Raw genomic sequence first — 15,427 nt, 5'->3', positions numbered from 1 at the left:
AGTGCACTCTCTGGGTTAGACAACCTGCTGGCCACCGAGGAAGCCTGCGCGCATGGAAAAGGATAAAGGGCATATAAAATGTATCCTCCAGTAACAACAGAGGGGAGTTAGAAATTAATAACCAAAATAAATTTGGGAAATTCACAAATAGGTGAAAATGAAATAAGACAGTTCTAAATAACCAGTGGGTGAAAGAAGAAATCACAAGGGAGGTCTGGGAATATTTTGAGAGGAATGAAAATGAAGAGCCACACAGCCAGGTTTATAGGATACAGGTAAAGCAGCACCTGAAGGAGCATTCATAGATGGAAACACCTACTTTAAACAAGAAGATAGCTCTCAGGTCAGCAACCTACACTTCCACCTCAAGACACTGGATGAAGCAGTGAAGCAAGACTGAGAGGAGCAGAATGGAAGCATGACAGAGGCCAGAGGAGAAACCAGGGCAACAGAGCCTGGAAGAACTACACAGAACATCAACAGAACCAAAAGTGGATGAATCAAGCAGACAGACCCTTCGTTTGACTAAATAAAATTAATAAAATTGAGACTGGAAGAGAGGACATTACTACCAACTTCACAGAAATAAAAAGGGAGGCACAGACATGTTGTGAACAGCACTGCTGACAGGTTAACCCGGGGGAGATTCTCCGATTCCTGCAGAGACACAGATCACCAAAACCGATTCAAGGAGAAGTAGGAGTTGTGAACACAACCGTAACGCACTGGGTTACATGAGGAATTAGAAATCTCACAAAGGAGAGCCCAAGTCCAGACAGCTTCCCTGATGAATTCTATGGAACATTTATAGAGGAATTAATAGCCGTCCTTCCCGGGCTCTTTGGAAAAATAGAAAGGGGGAAACACTTCCCATTGCATGAAACTAGTATTGCCCTGATGGCAAAACCACATGAAAATCTCACAAGGAAACCAGAGCAGTATCTCTTATGAATATAGATAGAAAAATTTTCAGAAAATAATGGCAAACCGCAGGGCTTATAACCATGTCCAAGTGGGAGTCATCCCCCAAATGGTTTAGCATTCCAAAGTCCGTGAATGGGATTGACCGCTTCAATAGGAGACAGGACAAACCCCGTGATCATTTCAGTAGATCCAGAAAAAATGCTTCTGACAGAATATAACTCCGCTTCCTGATGAAAACACTTGACCAGCTAGGAACGGATGGCAACTGATAAAGGGACGCCCACGAAACCCCCAGCTGACACACATAAGGTAAAAGGAGCAAGATGAACAGATCCACTCTGACCACATCCATTTACCATCTTCCCGGACATGCTTGTCCACATGGTTAGGCAAGATGACCGAAGGGAAAGATACTGATCTCAGACAGGAGGGAGGAAGACGATTACAGATGACATGATCTCATATATGGAAAATCACAAGAAATCCATCAAAAAACACTACTAGCCCTAGTAAGTGATTTCAACAAGTTTGACGGATACAAGATCCAGGTGCAAAAATCTGCTGTCTTTCTACTTCATAGCAATGGGGGAAAAAAGGTGAATTAAAAACAATAATTCTACTTAAATATCATCAAAGATATTAAAATGCTTCAGAAGGAATTTAACCAAGGATTGCATGACTTGCACATTGAAAATTGACAGTCAGCATTAGCCATCAGGGCAGCGCAGATTGAATTGCAATGACATGCCACTTCCTACCCACTCAGATGGCCATGCTCAGAGGACAGATGGGAAGTTTTGGCAGGGGTGTGGCCAGGTTGGCATTGTCACGCACTGCGGATGGAAGTATGCAGTTCCCCAGATGCTAACTGGAGGTAACACACGTGGTCCCCATCCTAGGAATACTCCCAGGAGAAAGGGAAATGTGTGTCCCACAAAACTCGTCCAGGAACAGCTATACGGCTATACGATGGGCAACGAAAGGAAAGGAAATCTGGTAGGATGCCACGACATGGTTCTGCCTTGAGAACAAGGTGCCCAGTGAAGGAACCTGCTCGCAGGGGCTACACAGCCCATGATTCTGTGGGTCCAAAATGCCCAGAATTGGCAAATCTGGGAAGACAGAGAGTAGATTATTGGTTTCCTTGGGATGGGTTGGGGGTCATCAGCGGCGGTGGCTAAGGGGTGGGGCTTCCTTTCAGGGAGATGAAAATAACTGCCAACTAGTTTTGGTGACATTGGCACAGCGGTGAGTATACAGAAGCCACTGACCTGTGCACCTGGGCCGGTGAACTGCGTGGAGGGCAAGTCCAGCTCATAGGGCTGCGGACAGGGCTGGCATCTGCTAGATGCCAGAAGTGGACTTCTGCGGAAATACTCCAAGTTTGGTAATTTTTTTCAAGAGGTAAAACTGACTGAACATGGTAACAAAGTCCAGATGACATCCAAGTTTCTGGTTTTATAACCAGTCACAAAGAGATTGTCCCAAAATGATCACAACAATCTGAGAGCTGCGTGTTAGCGGGCTGGGAGAGGGACTCCCCGCAGAAAGGATGGCCTCTGGACCAGCTTCAGGGAAACCCATGCTTTTCTGTCCACCGAGGCCTCCAGCAGCTGGCTTGCTCAGCATTCACTGTAAATAGCTCTTAATTAAACTCCTCTACTTAAAGCCCTGCAGACAACAGCCCCTTCTTCCCCGTCATCCCTCCTCCCAGACCCCGCCTTCCCCCTGGAGTCTTACCTTCTCTTCCATCCTCAACTCCGAGAACTCGTCCCTGCCTCAGGGCCTTTGCATGGGCTTTCCCCTTTGCTCCGGTTTCCTGGCTGGCCCTGCCAGCCCTGCCCCCACCTTGGGCAGCCACTCTCTCTGTCTCTGTCTCCGAACCCATAGACTGATTTAACTGTGGTGTCGCCACTGTCCCCCAGCTCTCTTACCCATGCCCTGGCTCTTCCCCCGCATCGGATCGGTTCACAGCTGTGTCCAGAGTCCCCAGACAAGTGCTTGGCACATGACACATCTCTAACAGGCAGCTTTTCATGTGAGCTAATATAAGGACAGAAATGCTGATTTTAGTGTGTTCCAGATTTTACGTTACATACAGGTCCGCTGGAGCTCTCTCTAACACGCAGACTCTGGTAGATCTGGGGTGGGGCTTTTTCAGCAGTTTAATTGGGCTCTAATTTATGTGCCATAATGTGGGATTCTGCGTTTCCGACAAGCCCCAGGAGCGGCAGCCGGGGACTGCACTTGGAGTGGGGGTCATAGACGCGGGGCACGTGGGCTCTGTCTGTGTCGGAAACAGCCCCGTGCCCCAGCTGACCTCCCCTGCAGCTCGTCACTGATGCGGGGGCTGGCTTCCTTCCGAGGGGGGAGTGCTTACTGATGCGATTGATTATGGTCATAATTTCCCTTGTTTGGTCCTTGTTGTAGGCCAAAGAGGAGCGGATCGTTGAACTGGAAACGGAAAACGCCGTTCTTCACCTGCGACTGGCCCAGGTAGCGCCCCCACGCGTCTGGCAGGTGGGGTGGACGGAGTCCCCGGGCTCCGGGCTGCCGCCTGTCCTGGCCTTCCCTCCCTGCCATGCAGTGAGGTAGCCAGGACCCCCGCCTCCGAGGCGGCACGAGGTCGGGTCCCGTGCCCACGAGGATCTAGTGAGGACAAAGTTAGTGAGGGGCCTGCGCTTTACTGAGGTCCGACTTACGGACATGCCGTGCCCCAGCTGAAGCGTGCGAGTGGGTGTTCAGTCCCCTCGCGGTTGCCCAGCCATCGTGACCCCCCCTTTGCCTGTACCCGCAAGGACCTTCGGGCCGCTCAGTTTCATCCCCTGCCCTCCCCCACGTACCGAGCGATCCTGGCATCCTGGCAAGGACGCTCATGCTCGCGTGAGTGGACCCTGGTCCGCCACACACCTGGAAGGGAGGGGGCAGGGCAGAGAGTGCCTGGCGGCAGGAGCCTGTCCCTCCTGGTCTCGAACAGCCCACCAGCTGCTGCTGCCCCCGGAGCCCCGGCTGGGCCCTGCAAACCATGCAGCCCCTGGGGGAGGAGAAGGCCAGATGAGGACGGAGCAGGGGACATGATGCAGCATGGCCAGGGCACCTCAGTGGCCACGGGAGCCGGACAGGTGTGCAGGTCCTGCCCCGAAGCCTCTGGGCGGGGTGCTGGCCTCCAGGATCGTGAGCCGATGCCCTTGTGTTGTCCTGAGTCTCCAGGTGGTGGCCATTTGTTAACAGAAGCCAGTCTGGAAAGCCAGGGCTCGTCTGCGTCCCTCATCGGTAAGATTTGACCTCTGCAGACCTCTCCTGAGGGCCTCCCAGCAGACCTCAGTCTGCCAACCCTTGATGCTCCTTGAATTACCTCGTCCCATTCCACTGAGCTGGAGTTAGCTGCACTACATGTGTCGGTTAAGTTGGGGCTCTCCGTACTGTTTCCTAAATGAAGCACTAATTTATTTGCTCGTTTTGCGAGCACTTCTGGCCAGAGCCCCAGTGAAGCACATCTCCGGCGTTGCACCCAAGCCTTCCCACGGCACTTCCGAGGGGCATAGATGGGCCGGCGGCTGGACCCCACAGCTCACGCCCGGGGTTCCTTCCTCCACACAGGGCTAGACGTGTGGAGCAGGTGGCTCGTGGAGTTCACGACCTTCTGTTGCTGGGGGCCGCCACGAAGCTCCAGCCGTGTTCCCAAGTGTCATCGAGATGAAATTGAAAACATGTTTTTCACAGTTAAGATCATCAGGCATAGTGTGTCAGTTACACAAAAAGCCTGAAACATTTTTGGCATTTGTATGGTCTTTCTTCGTCATTGTTGATGATTATAAGACAGAACATCTTCCTTCGGTGGCGCAGGCCTCCTGTGCAGCCCATGCAAGCGGAAGGGCGCGCGACTCTTCCAGGAGCCGCGGTCCACCAGCAGCCCTAGCTGCAGAGAGTGGCTGGTCACACGTCCAGGGCAGCTTGTCCTACTCGTGGACACTGCTCCTGTTTTCAGTGTCTCTCTCCAAATGAATCCGCTGCCTCCCCAGAGCCCTGAGCTGCTGCTTCCGGGCTTTGCTGCTCAGTACCCTCGGGCACCAGTGGCTTTCCGCCTGTCCCTCCTTGGCCAGCCTGGCCCTGGAAGCCAGATGGCCCCGTATCCCACGTACCAGACTCGGTCGCTCAACTTCATTTCCCTCTGAATTCCCGTTGGACCTACAGTCGGTACCGGAGACTTTGGAATACGGGTCTGGATGTTTAAATAAATGTACATTATATTTTTTCCGAGAGAATCTGAGCCTTCAGAGCTTAGGGCCTTTGTTTGCTTCCGTTTTGTCTGTAGCCACATAATGGGTGGAGCATTGAACCGCGCGACGTCCCCGAGCTGTAGTCTGCACAGGCCCGTGCCCACGTGGCTCCTGGTACCTGCTGCGCCCAGGACAGGACGGGCCGTGGGTTCTCTGGAGCCGTCATTGTCCCACGGATGGGTGGGCTGCCCTGAGCGTCCCTGCGTGTAGGTTCTCCTCAGTGTGGAGGGCTCACATCAAGAACACGTCCTCCAGCCGCACTGGCCCGTCCCACCAGCAACCTCCGTGTCCCCTTCAGTGTCACACATGTAGCTCGGGCGTCCCTCCTGCTCTCGGCACACGGGAAGAGTCTGCTTGACATGGTTTTGGGTGAATTACAGTCAAAAGCTTTGATTGGAAGGAAGCACGTGTCCTCGCGGTCTGGAGTCCAGGGAAGACGTGGGTTTCCACAACCGTGGGAGCTGCCGTGAGACCTCAGCGTAGGGGTGGAGGGGAGCGGGCCCCGGCGCGCTGGGACAGTGCCGACCCCGGCCATTGCGACGGATCCGTCCCAAGAGTCACAAGCGCGTCTCCTCTCTGGCATTTACTGGACGCCCCCGCTGTGCAGCGCCGAGGAGAGGAGACAGGAGAGCGGCTCCGAGGGAACAGAGCCCCGTCCCCTCTCTCCCTTGTCGGGCCCTTGGGACAGAATCCACTTACCTGCCATCACGGCGCTTTCCTACCTTCCGGCCACCGAGAGGAGTTCGGTCGGAGTGTCTGCCGCCGCCGGAGCAGAGGAGCCGAATCCAATGCAATCACTCTCTGGTTTAGTTTATTTCCTTTCCGTCAGCAGAGACGCAGCCTGGGGCCGCATGACTGTTAGCCAGGGGCAGGGCCTCGACTCTCCGGCTATGCTCCTGCCCAGCGCGTCTCCGTGAGATAAGGATTGTCCCGAGTCGCTGGAGTGGTGGCAGTGTGCCGGGTCACAGCGCGCAGAGCCCTGGATCTACGGGACAGGCTTCCCGTGCGGCACGGAGGGGGCCAGCCCTGCCCAGCCGACAGCAGGCTCGCCCCTGTCCCCTGCTGCAGAAAGAGTTGTAGTGAAGAACATTCAAGCACCAGGGAAAGATCCGCAGCCAGGCGGCCCTGGCCCCCCATGCTCAGGCGGCACCGGTCCTCAGGGTGCTTCACCCCCAACCCTGGCCTGTCCCGGCCCCACAGCGGCTCCTGTTCCAGGTGCTGCCGTCTCCGTGGCCGGCCTCCCGCCTGCTCTCTGCGCTGTCCGCGGCCGGGGCAGACGCGGAGGGGAGCCCCGCACCCGCTGGGCCTCCTCCTTGCCGCAGGCGCGCTTTGAGCCCAGGTGTCCCCCGTCGGCCCCACGTGCTGGGAGGCCTGCGTCCTCTGCCTCCACACTCTTCCTGAAGAGAAGCCGGTGCCTGCTCATGCAGCGAGCTCACGTGCCCTCGGCTTGCAGCCACGCATCGCCACGTTAGATATATGGTTAGGACATCGTAAAGACGTGGCGAGGACATGGTTAGGACATCATAAGGACGTGGTGAGGTCATGGCGAGTCGCTCTCCCTGAGCAGCAGCTGCCATGGCACTGTGACTGCTGGTACCGAGCTGCGGGTTTTCTCTTCGTGGGAGGCCGTGGCTGGTCTCTGCGGGAGGCCGTCGGCACCACTATGAGCCACGAGGACGCAGCACGAGAGCGTCAGGACTCAAACACCGTAGAGCACAAACCAAAGCCAAGCAGAATCCCGAATGCATCCCCATTCCCTCAGGACCTGAGTCATGGCCCTTGCGCAGCTGGCCGCACAGGACAGGGGCCCTGGAGCTGCAGGGGTCCCGGGCAGCCCGCTGCGCCACCTCCTGCACATGCCAAGTCTGTCCCTGGATGTGTCCTGACTCCTCTACTCTGTCCCCCGTGACAGCCCCCTCCACTCCGTCCTGTCCACCCAACTCCCGGAGCCATCTTCCCAAACAAGGTTTCTGTCCTGAAAATCTCCGCGCGCTTGGCATCGCCCTGAAGGAAACAGCCAAGCAGCGACCCTGTTATTGCCGAGGTCTGCGGCCCCCGACCCTGCCCCACTCACGGGGCCAGACAGCTCGGTCCTTAAACACCTGCCACAGGCAGATGCCTTCAGGACCCCCTGCGCCCCATGTCCACACGGCCCCGCGTGAGCCCCTCGTCTCCGCACCGCACTCCTGTCCCTGCACCCTCTGTGCCCCCGTGCCGCCTCACCCTCCTCACCCGCCACCCCTGGGGGCCCTGCGCAGGCCGAGGGGTGCGGCCAGGCCGCGGCAGGTGGGGCCGGTGGGACGCAGCAGACAGTAGTGAACAGCCTCCGCTCAGAGGAGTGCACCTGCTCCCAGGGGCTGACACTTTGACCGTCTTTTATTCTCTTGTGCACAACAGTACCGAGGAACGAACGGGAAGGGGGCCGGCGCGGCCACCCAGCTCTGCTCCCGGTGCCCTGAGCGGGAGCCCCCGCGGAGAAGCGCAGCCCTGGCCGCACCCCAGCTCTGGCGCCGCGTTCAGGTAGGAGCAGCTCTGCGAGTGGGTCCCTGTGTTTACATGCGGCTGTCCGCGTCCCTCACTCACGGGGCCGTTTCTGGCGAGACTGGGGAAGTGTAAGCCTGCGAGCCCAGATCCCGTCTGAAGGGGTTGGGAGGAGGCTTGCTGTAGGAAGCGAAGCTCCTCAGTCGGCAGGCGTGGGGTCCCGGCACGTTTGCCCCTGTGGCCCTCTTCACGAGGCGGGAGAAGCTTCCCTGTGCTGGGGACATGGGCCCCTGGCGCTCAGGTCGGGAGCTCTGCCTTCCTGCCGACTTGGAGGCCTGGGGTCCTGAGCCCACGCGGGAAGGAGAAGCAGCACTGTGTGGCTGTGGCCGGGCTGTGTGACACAGCTCTGATCCCGCCACACGGAGAGGCAGGGTGGGCCTCTCCTTTAATCCAGTGTCACAGGGCAGGGCGCGGCTTTGCTGGGGCCCGGACAGCCCAGACACTCGCCACCGCAGTCCCAGGGGTGGCTCCCGGTAAACTGCTAAGTTGTCCGGAAAGAAAAGTCAGAGCGTGGCCGTGGCTCTAGGGCGCCTGGCAAGTGTCCAGGGCGAGCCGGTGCTGGGTTATTTTTATGCTGCGGTGTGTCCGCGAGCATTGTCCACCTTTCCTCACAAACAAGTGACCGGGGCAGAAACTAGGAGGGGAAAGAAAGATCATTATGACAACAGCAGAAACGCCGTCTGCAAACACCATCAGTCCCCCCAACAGGCTCGTTCTCCTGCCCACGGACCGGGGAGTGCGTGCGGAGTCACCGTCCTCTGCGACGCGAGATGTCAGTGTGGACATTCTGTCAGAATGTTCCTGATACGGAACATACGGAAATGGTCTCCCTTTCACGGAAAAGAAAGACTTAACCCAAGGACGTGTATCTCAGATGGGCGGGGGTCTCGCGGTTCACTTGCTGGAGGCCAAACCCCAGGACGGCCGCTCCTTCCTTCTGGGCCACTTGTCCTGGTGCCCAACAGTGTCCCACGGCCTCAGAAGGGAAGAGCCCCTGACGTGGGGGGCACCGCTTATCGGCTCCATTGCCCCCCGAGTTCACTGAACACCCTGCGTGTGCGCCTGGACGTGGGTCTCACAAGCACGGGGCCAGCATGGCTGTCATCGTGTGCTCAGGACAGTGTGGTCCTGAGGGCGGTCGGCGCAAGAGGCCAGAGCTCCGTTCCTGCGTGCGGAGGCCGGCGTGGGGACTGGGGCCTGGCCGGCCTCGTGAGGAAGTCCGCGGCCGACAGGAAGCTGTCCTCCCTCTAACGTTAGAGAGCTTCAGCTCTGAAGAGACGCGGGTCCTGGGAAGTCTGTGTGTGATTGTGTTACCCGTGTGGCTGTGCTCTTGTTTCGCAGACCCTCACTTGACTATTCCAGACGGTGCCGTGTGACCCATGACCTTATCTCCGCCGCGTGTGTTCTCTGGTCCAGGCCCTGAAGCAGGACACAGAGGCGCTGCGAGCTTCTTCTCTGGAGGTTTTCAGAGCTTGCCGGGAGCACCTGCAGGACGGGCTTTCCGAGGTGGTGGCGGCCGTGCAGAGGGCACCGCTCTGCCACGAGGCTTTGCTAGGTACGGTGAGGCCCTAACCCAATGGCTGCCCGGTCCGTTGACAGGGACAGAGGCCTGCCGGGGACTGGAGTTGGCTTCAGCTGTGACTTTGTGCTGCTGCTTGGGAATGGACATGAGATTTCCCCTGTCCCCTGGGGATGATAAGAGGCTCCCTCAATGCTGATGCTGGCGCTGCGCTGGGGCCGCATCCCTGCTGAGTCCCCTGTGTCAGATGTCCCTGATGTGTGGTGTGATGTCCCTTCCGTCTGGTCACCTCTTTCTTGGGCTCGGTCACTACTGGGTGGAGGTGGGGATGTTCTTGTCACCTACCAGACTTACAGCCCGGGGAGCAGGGTGCTTTGGCTCTGGGGCTGTAAGTGCTCACCCCAGCGGCACTGTGGGAATGAGGCCAACCTTACTGGGAGGGTTCCGCTCAGGGACCCTCCTGCTGGGTCTTGAGCCAGGTGACAGGTGGGCACATGTATGCTCGCGGGGGGTCCTCCAAGACACACTCCAGGAAAGGGGACGGTTGGGTTATCTAATGGGCGGTAGCGTGCCTCGGCTCTGGAAAGGGGGCTGGGGGGGGGGGGAGAGGAGCCCCGGCTTTCCCTCGGGACGCAGCAATCTCCTGCAGGGGGAGCAGGTCACGGGGGTCTCAAGATCCTCTTCCCAAACCGCATTCACACTTGGGGTAAAACTGTCCCCGCAGCCTGGCAGTCGAAGGCGGGCCGCCTCGAGAGGTCCTTTCAGGAGGTGAGCGCGCGGTATGAGCTGGAGAGGCAGAAGAGGAAGGTGCTGCACAACCGTTTGGTGGTGAGCGCCGTCCGCGGTCCAAGAAAAGGGGCGGGACACGGGACCTGGAGGAGGGACCTCAGTGAAAGGTCCGGGTGGGGGTGGGGGTGGATAGGCGAGGAGGTGTGGCCAGAGAGGTGGGGCCTGATGGGAGGCGTGGCCCTCGGGGAGGTGTGGCCAGTGAGGAGGTGTGGCCCGCAGGAGGCGGCGTGACCAGTGGGGGAAGTGGCCCTGTGGGAGGCGTGGCCTGTGGGAGGCGGGGCCCGCAGGCTGGAAGGGGCGGGGCTGAGCGGCAGGGGGTGGGGCGGGGCGGTGAGACCCCTGGCTGTGTGCCAGGGCAGGGGCAGGCCTGTGCCCTGGGGTCTGCGAGGGCGGCCCCTGGAACGCGTGAGCCGGGGTCCTTAGAGCTCAGCCTTCCGCCGGGCGCTGGCCCTGGCTTTCCTCGGTGGCCGGGAGGACGCCGAGGCTGGCTGGCCTTCCTGTCTAGCGGTGTGGGGCTGAGGCCCGGGAGGTGTGAGGACCCCGGCTCCGCGTGTGCTCCAGCGAGGCCGGAGCTGATGGTCTGCTGGATGAGCTGCTTTGCTCCTGGGAGGTCGGGGGGCGTGGCGGGCTCACGGTCCCACGGAGCCTGTGCTCCTGGGAAGTGCCCTTGGGCTCCCCCACGGGTCGGCGTGGCCCCCGTCCTAGGCTGCCTGCAGGCGGGGCTCGGGCTCCGGGCCACCGCAGCAGATGCATCCACTGCGCGTTTCCTGCCAGCCAGGCGCTCTGGAAGCGCTTGGTGCGTGTACATACCTCGTCCTGACCTCGTGCCTCCCTGCTGCACAGACCAGGTGAGAGACCAGCCAGGAGCTGCCGGTCCCCTGTGCTCCCCCGGGGCCTGAAGGGGCCGGGCTGGCCCTCTCGGCAGGAACCAGGCCAGGGGACGAGGCTTGACCCCCAGCTGTGTTCTGCACCCTGGAAGACCCGCTGACAGACAGTGGGTCTCCCCAAGAGCCCTCTAGCCTGTAAATCAGTCGGTAGGTGTCTTATTCATGCTGCTGCAGCAAAAACAGCTGTGCGTGGCGACCGGTTGAACCAACCAGCTGTGAGTTCCGGCATGTTCTCCGGAGCCCTGCCACAGGAGCTCAGACCCCAGGCTCAGTCTGGGGACCGGGTCCCTCCCCCAGGCTTCACAGACCACACTGGGCTGTGCCGTTGGAGGCCTGGTGCACGTGAAGTGGAGGTGGCCGTCCCTTCCTGTTGGGGCCACTCAGGGATGTGGCCGCCTCTTAGGTCACCTGACACTGCCCTTCACCTGCTGTCTCCCAGGTTCTCCTGCCTGGCCCTCCCCCTCCTTCTGCATGGTCTTTCCTGTCTTGTGACACAGTGTTGGTTCCCAAGCCCACGTCTGCCCCCACCGATGTCTGGTCTGATAGAACCATGGCCACACCGACAATTCCCATGCTTTCCCACTGACGTGTCTGTCATCTGGGGTGCTGGGGAGGAGTGTGTGGCTCCCTTCCAGTGGGTGCGGCATCCCCAGTGTCAGGTGACAGTCCCAAGCACGGACTAGGTTGTTAGGGTCAAGGCTGCAAAGACAGTCAGCAGGTCAGAAATGTGCAGCTAGAGATGAGCTGCTTGTTCCGGACACAGCCCTTCAGGAGCGATGAAAACCCGGTGCTTTAGCCGTCGGGGGAGTGCGCAGCGCAGCTGTGCACCAAGGGCTGGCGGGAGGCACTGGGGACGCATGGCTTCCAGGGGACACGGTGGCAGAGTTTGTGTTTCTGACACGCTGTGCCGTGAAGGAGGAACGGACGGCTTCATCATGGTGTCGACGCTGGGAAAGGACCCGTGGGCAAACAAGGCCGGTGCCGCGCCGGGAAGCGCGTCCGAGCACCACAGGACAGGCATTTGCCAGGGAACACGTTCACGTGGGGATTTTTAAAAAGCCTGAAAGAGCACTGAGCGCCCAGTACCCTCCCTGGGGGCTTGCTCAGAAGCCAGTCCTCGGGATGTCCTCTCCGGGAAACGGTTCCTCTGCTCACAGGTGGAAACTCTCTGGTTGTAGGAGCTAAAAGGGAATGTCAGAGTTCATTGTCGGATTCGCCCTCCGCTGCCTTCCGATGAGGAATTCGATGGTCAAGCTTCCCGGGACAGGTGATCTGCTTCTGCATGGTGTGTGTTTGTGCGTGTGTGTGCGCGCGCATGTGTGTGTGCGCGTGTGTGCGCATGTGCGTGTGCATGTGTGCGCGTGCGTGTGTGTACGCGTGTGTGCGCGCATGTGTGTGCGTGCGCATGTGTGTGTGTGCGTGTGTGTGCACGCACGCATGCGCACTTGTCTCTTTGAAGGAAAAAGAAAGTGCAGCCATTTCCTGTGCGTCCTGTGTTCCTGCCCCTTGCCCCGAAGCGGGATTTCTCATGCTCTGGGGGAGGGTGATTTTCTGGAAGAAGCTGAGGAGTTAATAGGCCGTTGGAATGTGGCTTGAACGTGGCGGGAAGTTCCGAGCGAGCCCCGTGTGGTCATAGGGATTCTGGGGCCCAGTGGGGTCAGGCTCCTTTCAGCAATCGAGAAGGCCAGGCTCTGGCTGGTCCTGCTCTGCCTGCTAGTCCATCAGAGGGAAGGGGCATCCTTCTTTACTGACTCTGAAGAGCCCTCCGGGGTGTGAGAAGGTTCTCTGTGTGGACACGGCTGGTCGTTGTGACGTGGACAGAGTTCTGGTGGTATTGATGAGTCGCACAGAACTACCTGATGTGGTTTTAGTTGGCTGTTGACTTGAAAACTGTCTCAATAGGACCTTCCCTTCTTCCCCAGATGAAACAAACCCTTGCGGAAAGGTCAGCCCCGTTGCCTGTGGAATGGATCCTACATTCCGGGCCCTCCGGCCTACACGATGTTGCCCACGAGCCCCCTGCTTCCCTTAGGTCAGCCTTGGGGGCTCTGCGGCCAACAGGCTCTCACCCCTGCCCTGTAAGTTGGCTCATGTCGGGGGCCTCCTCTTGTCAGCCTAAATCTTGTTCTCCTGGAGGGGCCTGCCTTGCGTCTCGCTGGTGTGTGTGTCATATGGTCTAGCACGTGACTTTGGAAGGTCTTCAGGAGGCCCCGGGCCTGCCCTACAGTGTGAAACACAGTTCGTATCTCTTTGACAGAGAGTGGATATCTTTCTCATCCGGTCTTACTTTGCTAGCTCAGACTTTGCTGGGCCGTGGTGGCCGGTGGCCAGCAGCCGTCTGTCAAAGGGTCGGAAAGCCAGGTGTGTCGGGAACCGCGGCATACCCCAGGGCTGGCGGTCTTGCTTCGAGGTGTCTCCCTGAGTGCGGGGTTCCCGTGGCGTGAGCGACATCTCACTGCCGGGGTTGGGCTGCTCGCACCGTCGCAGGAAGTCCCGCTGCCCGGTGCTGCTTCTGCCGGGCGGCCTGTCGGCACGGCCCCAGCGGCACGGCCCCGGCGGCCTCGCAGACTTTCCCTCACGTTCCTGCCTCGCCTGTGTTCACTTGATGTTCGCTCTGGAGCACGTTGCGTTTTTCCAGGTTCCGACTACCCTCAAAGACCTGAATTCCCGAAGGCAGAGACTGTGCTGTGAGGTTTGCTGCCCATCAGTCACCTGAGACTTGGGGTAGAGATGTCCTGTCTCTCCCACGACACACAGGGGTATGGAATGAAGAGCAGAGGCGTGGGAGAAGACGCTTCCAGAGAGTGTGACGAGGGAGGAGGGGAGGGAAGCCGAGCAACGGGAAGAGCCCGAGACTCTGACACCAGAGGGAGCCGCGGCGGGCAGAGGGGCAGAGAGACAAACCAGAGGCGAGGAGCGCACCGCTGGGGAGGTCTAGACGGTGAAAACAAAAGCGGTCTCAGCAGGAATGAGCGTGGTGTAGTGTCGGGCGCCCGCGGGGCTCAGACAGGGACGCATCTGCCTTCGGCTGAGGTCGTGGTCTCAGGGTCCTGGGATCGAGTCCCGCATCGGGCTCCCTGCGCTGTGCGGCGTCTGCTTGAGACTCTGTCTTCCTCCCGCTCTGCCCCTTCCCCTCAGCCCACGTGCGTGTGGTCCGTCTCTCACGCATTCTCGGAAAGAAAAGAGAAAGGAAGGAGTGTGGAAGAGTGTGGATGGTGGGAGGCGGACGGGGGCGCCACCGTGACGCCCGTTTTCACTTCCTTCTGCCCCCAGCTCGGCGCCCGCAGGAGTGGTCCACGCCGTGGACGACGTGAGTGACATCCCCAACACACCGTCTCTGGAGGAGCCTTCCGTGGGGTGGTTCCCACGGTTCCCAGATGCCCACCCCGGGGAGTAACTTAGAGAGCCTCCTGGATCAGGACGGGTTCTGGGGCTTAGTTTCCACGGGAGCGAGACACCGATGAGCCGCCGGGCGCACGTGCGTCCTGAGACGCCACAAGGTTCCTACCTGTGGGGGTGTGTGAGGAAAGCAACTTCACCTTCGTTTTATCTGGTTTTCCGGCTCCCAAACCAGCCAGCACAGGTGAGAGGGGGCCTGCAGTGTAGAGCATTAGGGAGGAAACACAAGCCTCAAACCTGTGTAGCCGGGTGACCCAACTGGTTTTAGATTCGTGCAATGGCCACGGTGACCACCAGCTCGCGGTTTTGTATTCTCTTCAGAACCTGCGTGTTTCTTGGTTTTCTGTACCCAGGAGGCCTGGAAGTGACAGCAGGAACCCCAGCGCCCCACCTGGCTTCCACGTGCAGGGACATGGCGCTCTGCAGTAGCCGTGGGTGCCAAGAGTCAAACACCTTCACCCGATTGTTCTAGAAGTTACAAAGAGATAAACATTATGATGGCTTTCCATTATGAAATGGACTGCGGGTTGCTGGCTAGGGAAAGTTGTTCTCTGTAGAAGAGTCTGGCTGATACCGACACGGAGTATGTGAGGCAATTAGAACTCAGCACTAGAAAGTCCTAATGGCTCTGGGGGGACAGACTTCCATGGGCGCAAGACCCCTGGGGGTCAGCGGGATCTTTACCACAGAAGGTTCCCGAAGCCCTTGGAACCCAAAGCCCTAGAAATTTCCCCAAAAGCGAGATGCTCAGACAGGAAGTGGTGATGGATGGGAGGTGTAGACAGACTCGTGACAGAGAAACTGGGGCCTCAAAGCCAAGCCTCCATCGAACAGAGTCTCAGGGTCCTTCTGAACCAGAGCAAGAAATCTGCGAGTCGGAAGGGGAGACACATCACAGGACAAGTGACCCTATTCTCTGAGAAATCAGACCCCCAGGAAGGGAGACAGGAGCCAGCAGGAGAGACACATAGGGCTTGAGATCACAGCGCCCGCACCCAGCTGTGAACCGCACGCTGTGGGGACAGCCAGGGGAACCGGATCCGTCCTGCTAAGGTCGCGATGTGGGGTTAGACGGTGCGGTGCGCGTG

At 59.0% G+C, this 15,427-nt stretch overlaps 1 protein-coding gene across 6 annotated transcripts in view; it reads left to right on the top strand.

Annotated features, from left to right (window-relative positions):
* KIF25 (kinesin family member 25) overlaps positions 1–15,427 on the top strand; it is a 43,289-nt gene that overhangs the window by 3,668 nt on the left and 24,194 nt on the right. For 4 of the 6 annotated variants that reach the window (XM_082730483.1, XM_082730479.1, XM_082730482.1 and 1 more), the window contains 6 exons: positions 3,355–3,420; positions 7,602–7,724; positions 9,162–9,300; positions 9,989–10,092; positions 12,119–12,207; positions 14,214–14,250. In XM_082730483.1, coding sequence (XP_082586609.1) covers positions 3,355–3,420; positions 7,602–7,724; positions 9,162–9,300; positions 9,989–10,092; positions 12,119–12,207; positions 14,214–14,250 — 558 coding nt within the window. The remainder of the gene's footprint in view (positions 1–3,354; positions 3,421–7,601; positions 7,725–9,161; positions 9,301–9,988; positions 10,093–12,118; positions 12,208–14,213; positions 14,251–15,427) is intronic. The other 2 variants (XM_082730480.1, XM_082730481.1) reach the window with 2 other exon arrangements.

This window comes from Mustela nivalis (assembly GCF_964662115.1).
Source record: "Mustela nivalis genome assembly, chromosome: 5".
Lineage (NCBI taxonomy): Eukaryota > Metazoa > Chordata > Mammalia > Carnivora > Mustelidae > Mustela > Mustela nivalis.
The sequence above is the reverse complement of the archived record's forward strand: the minus strand, read 5'-3'. Positions and strand labels throughout refer to the sequence as shown.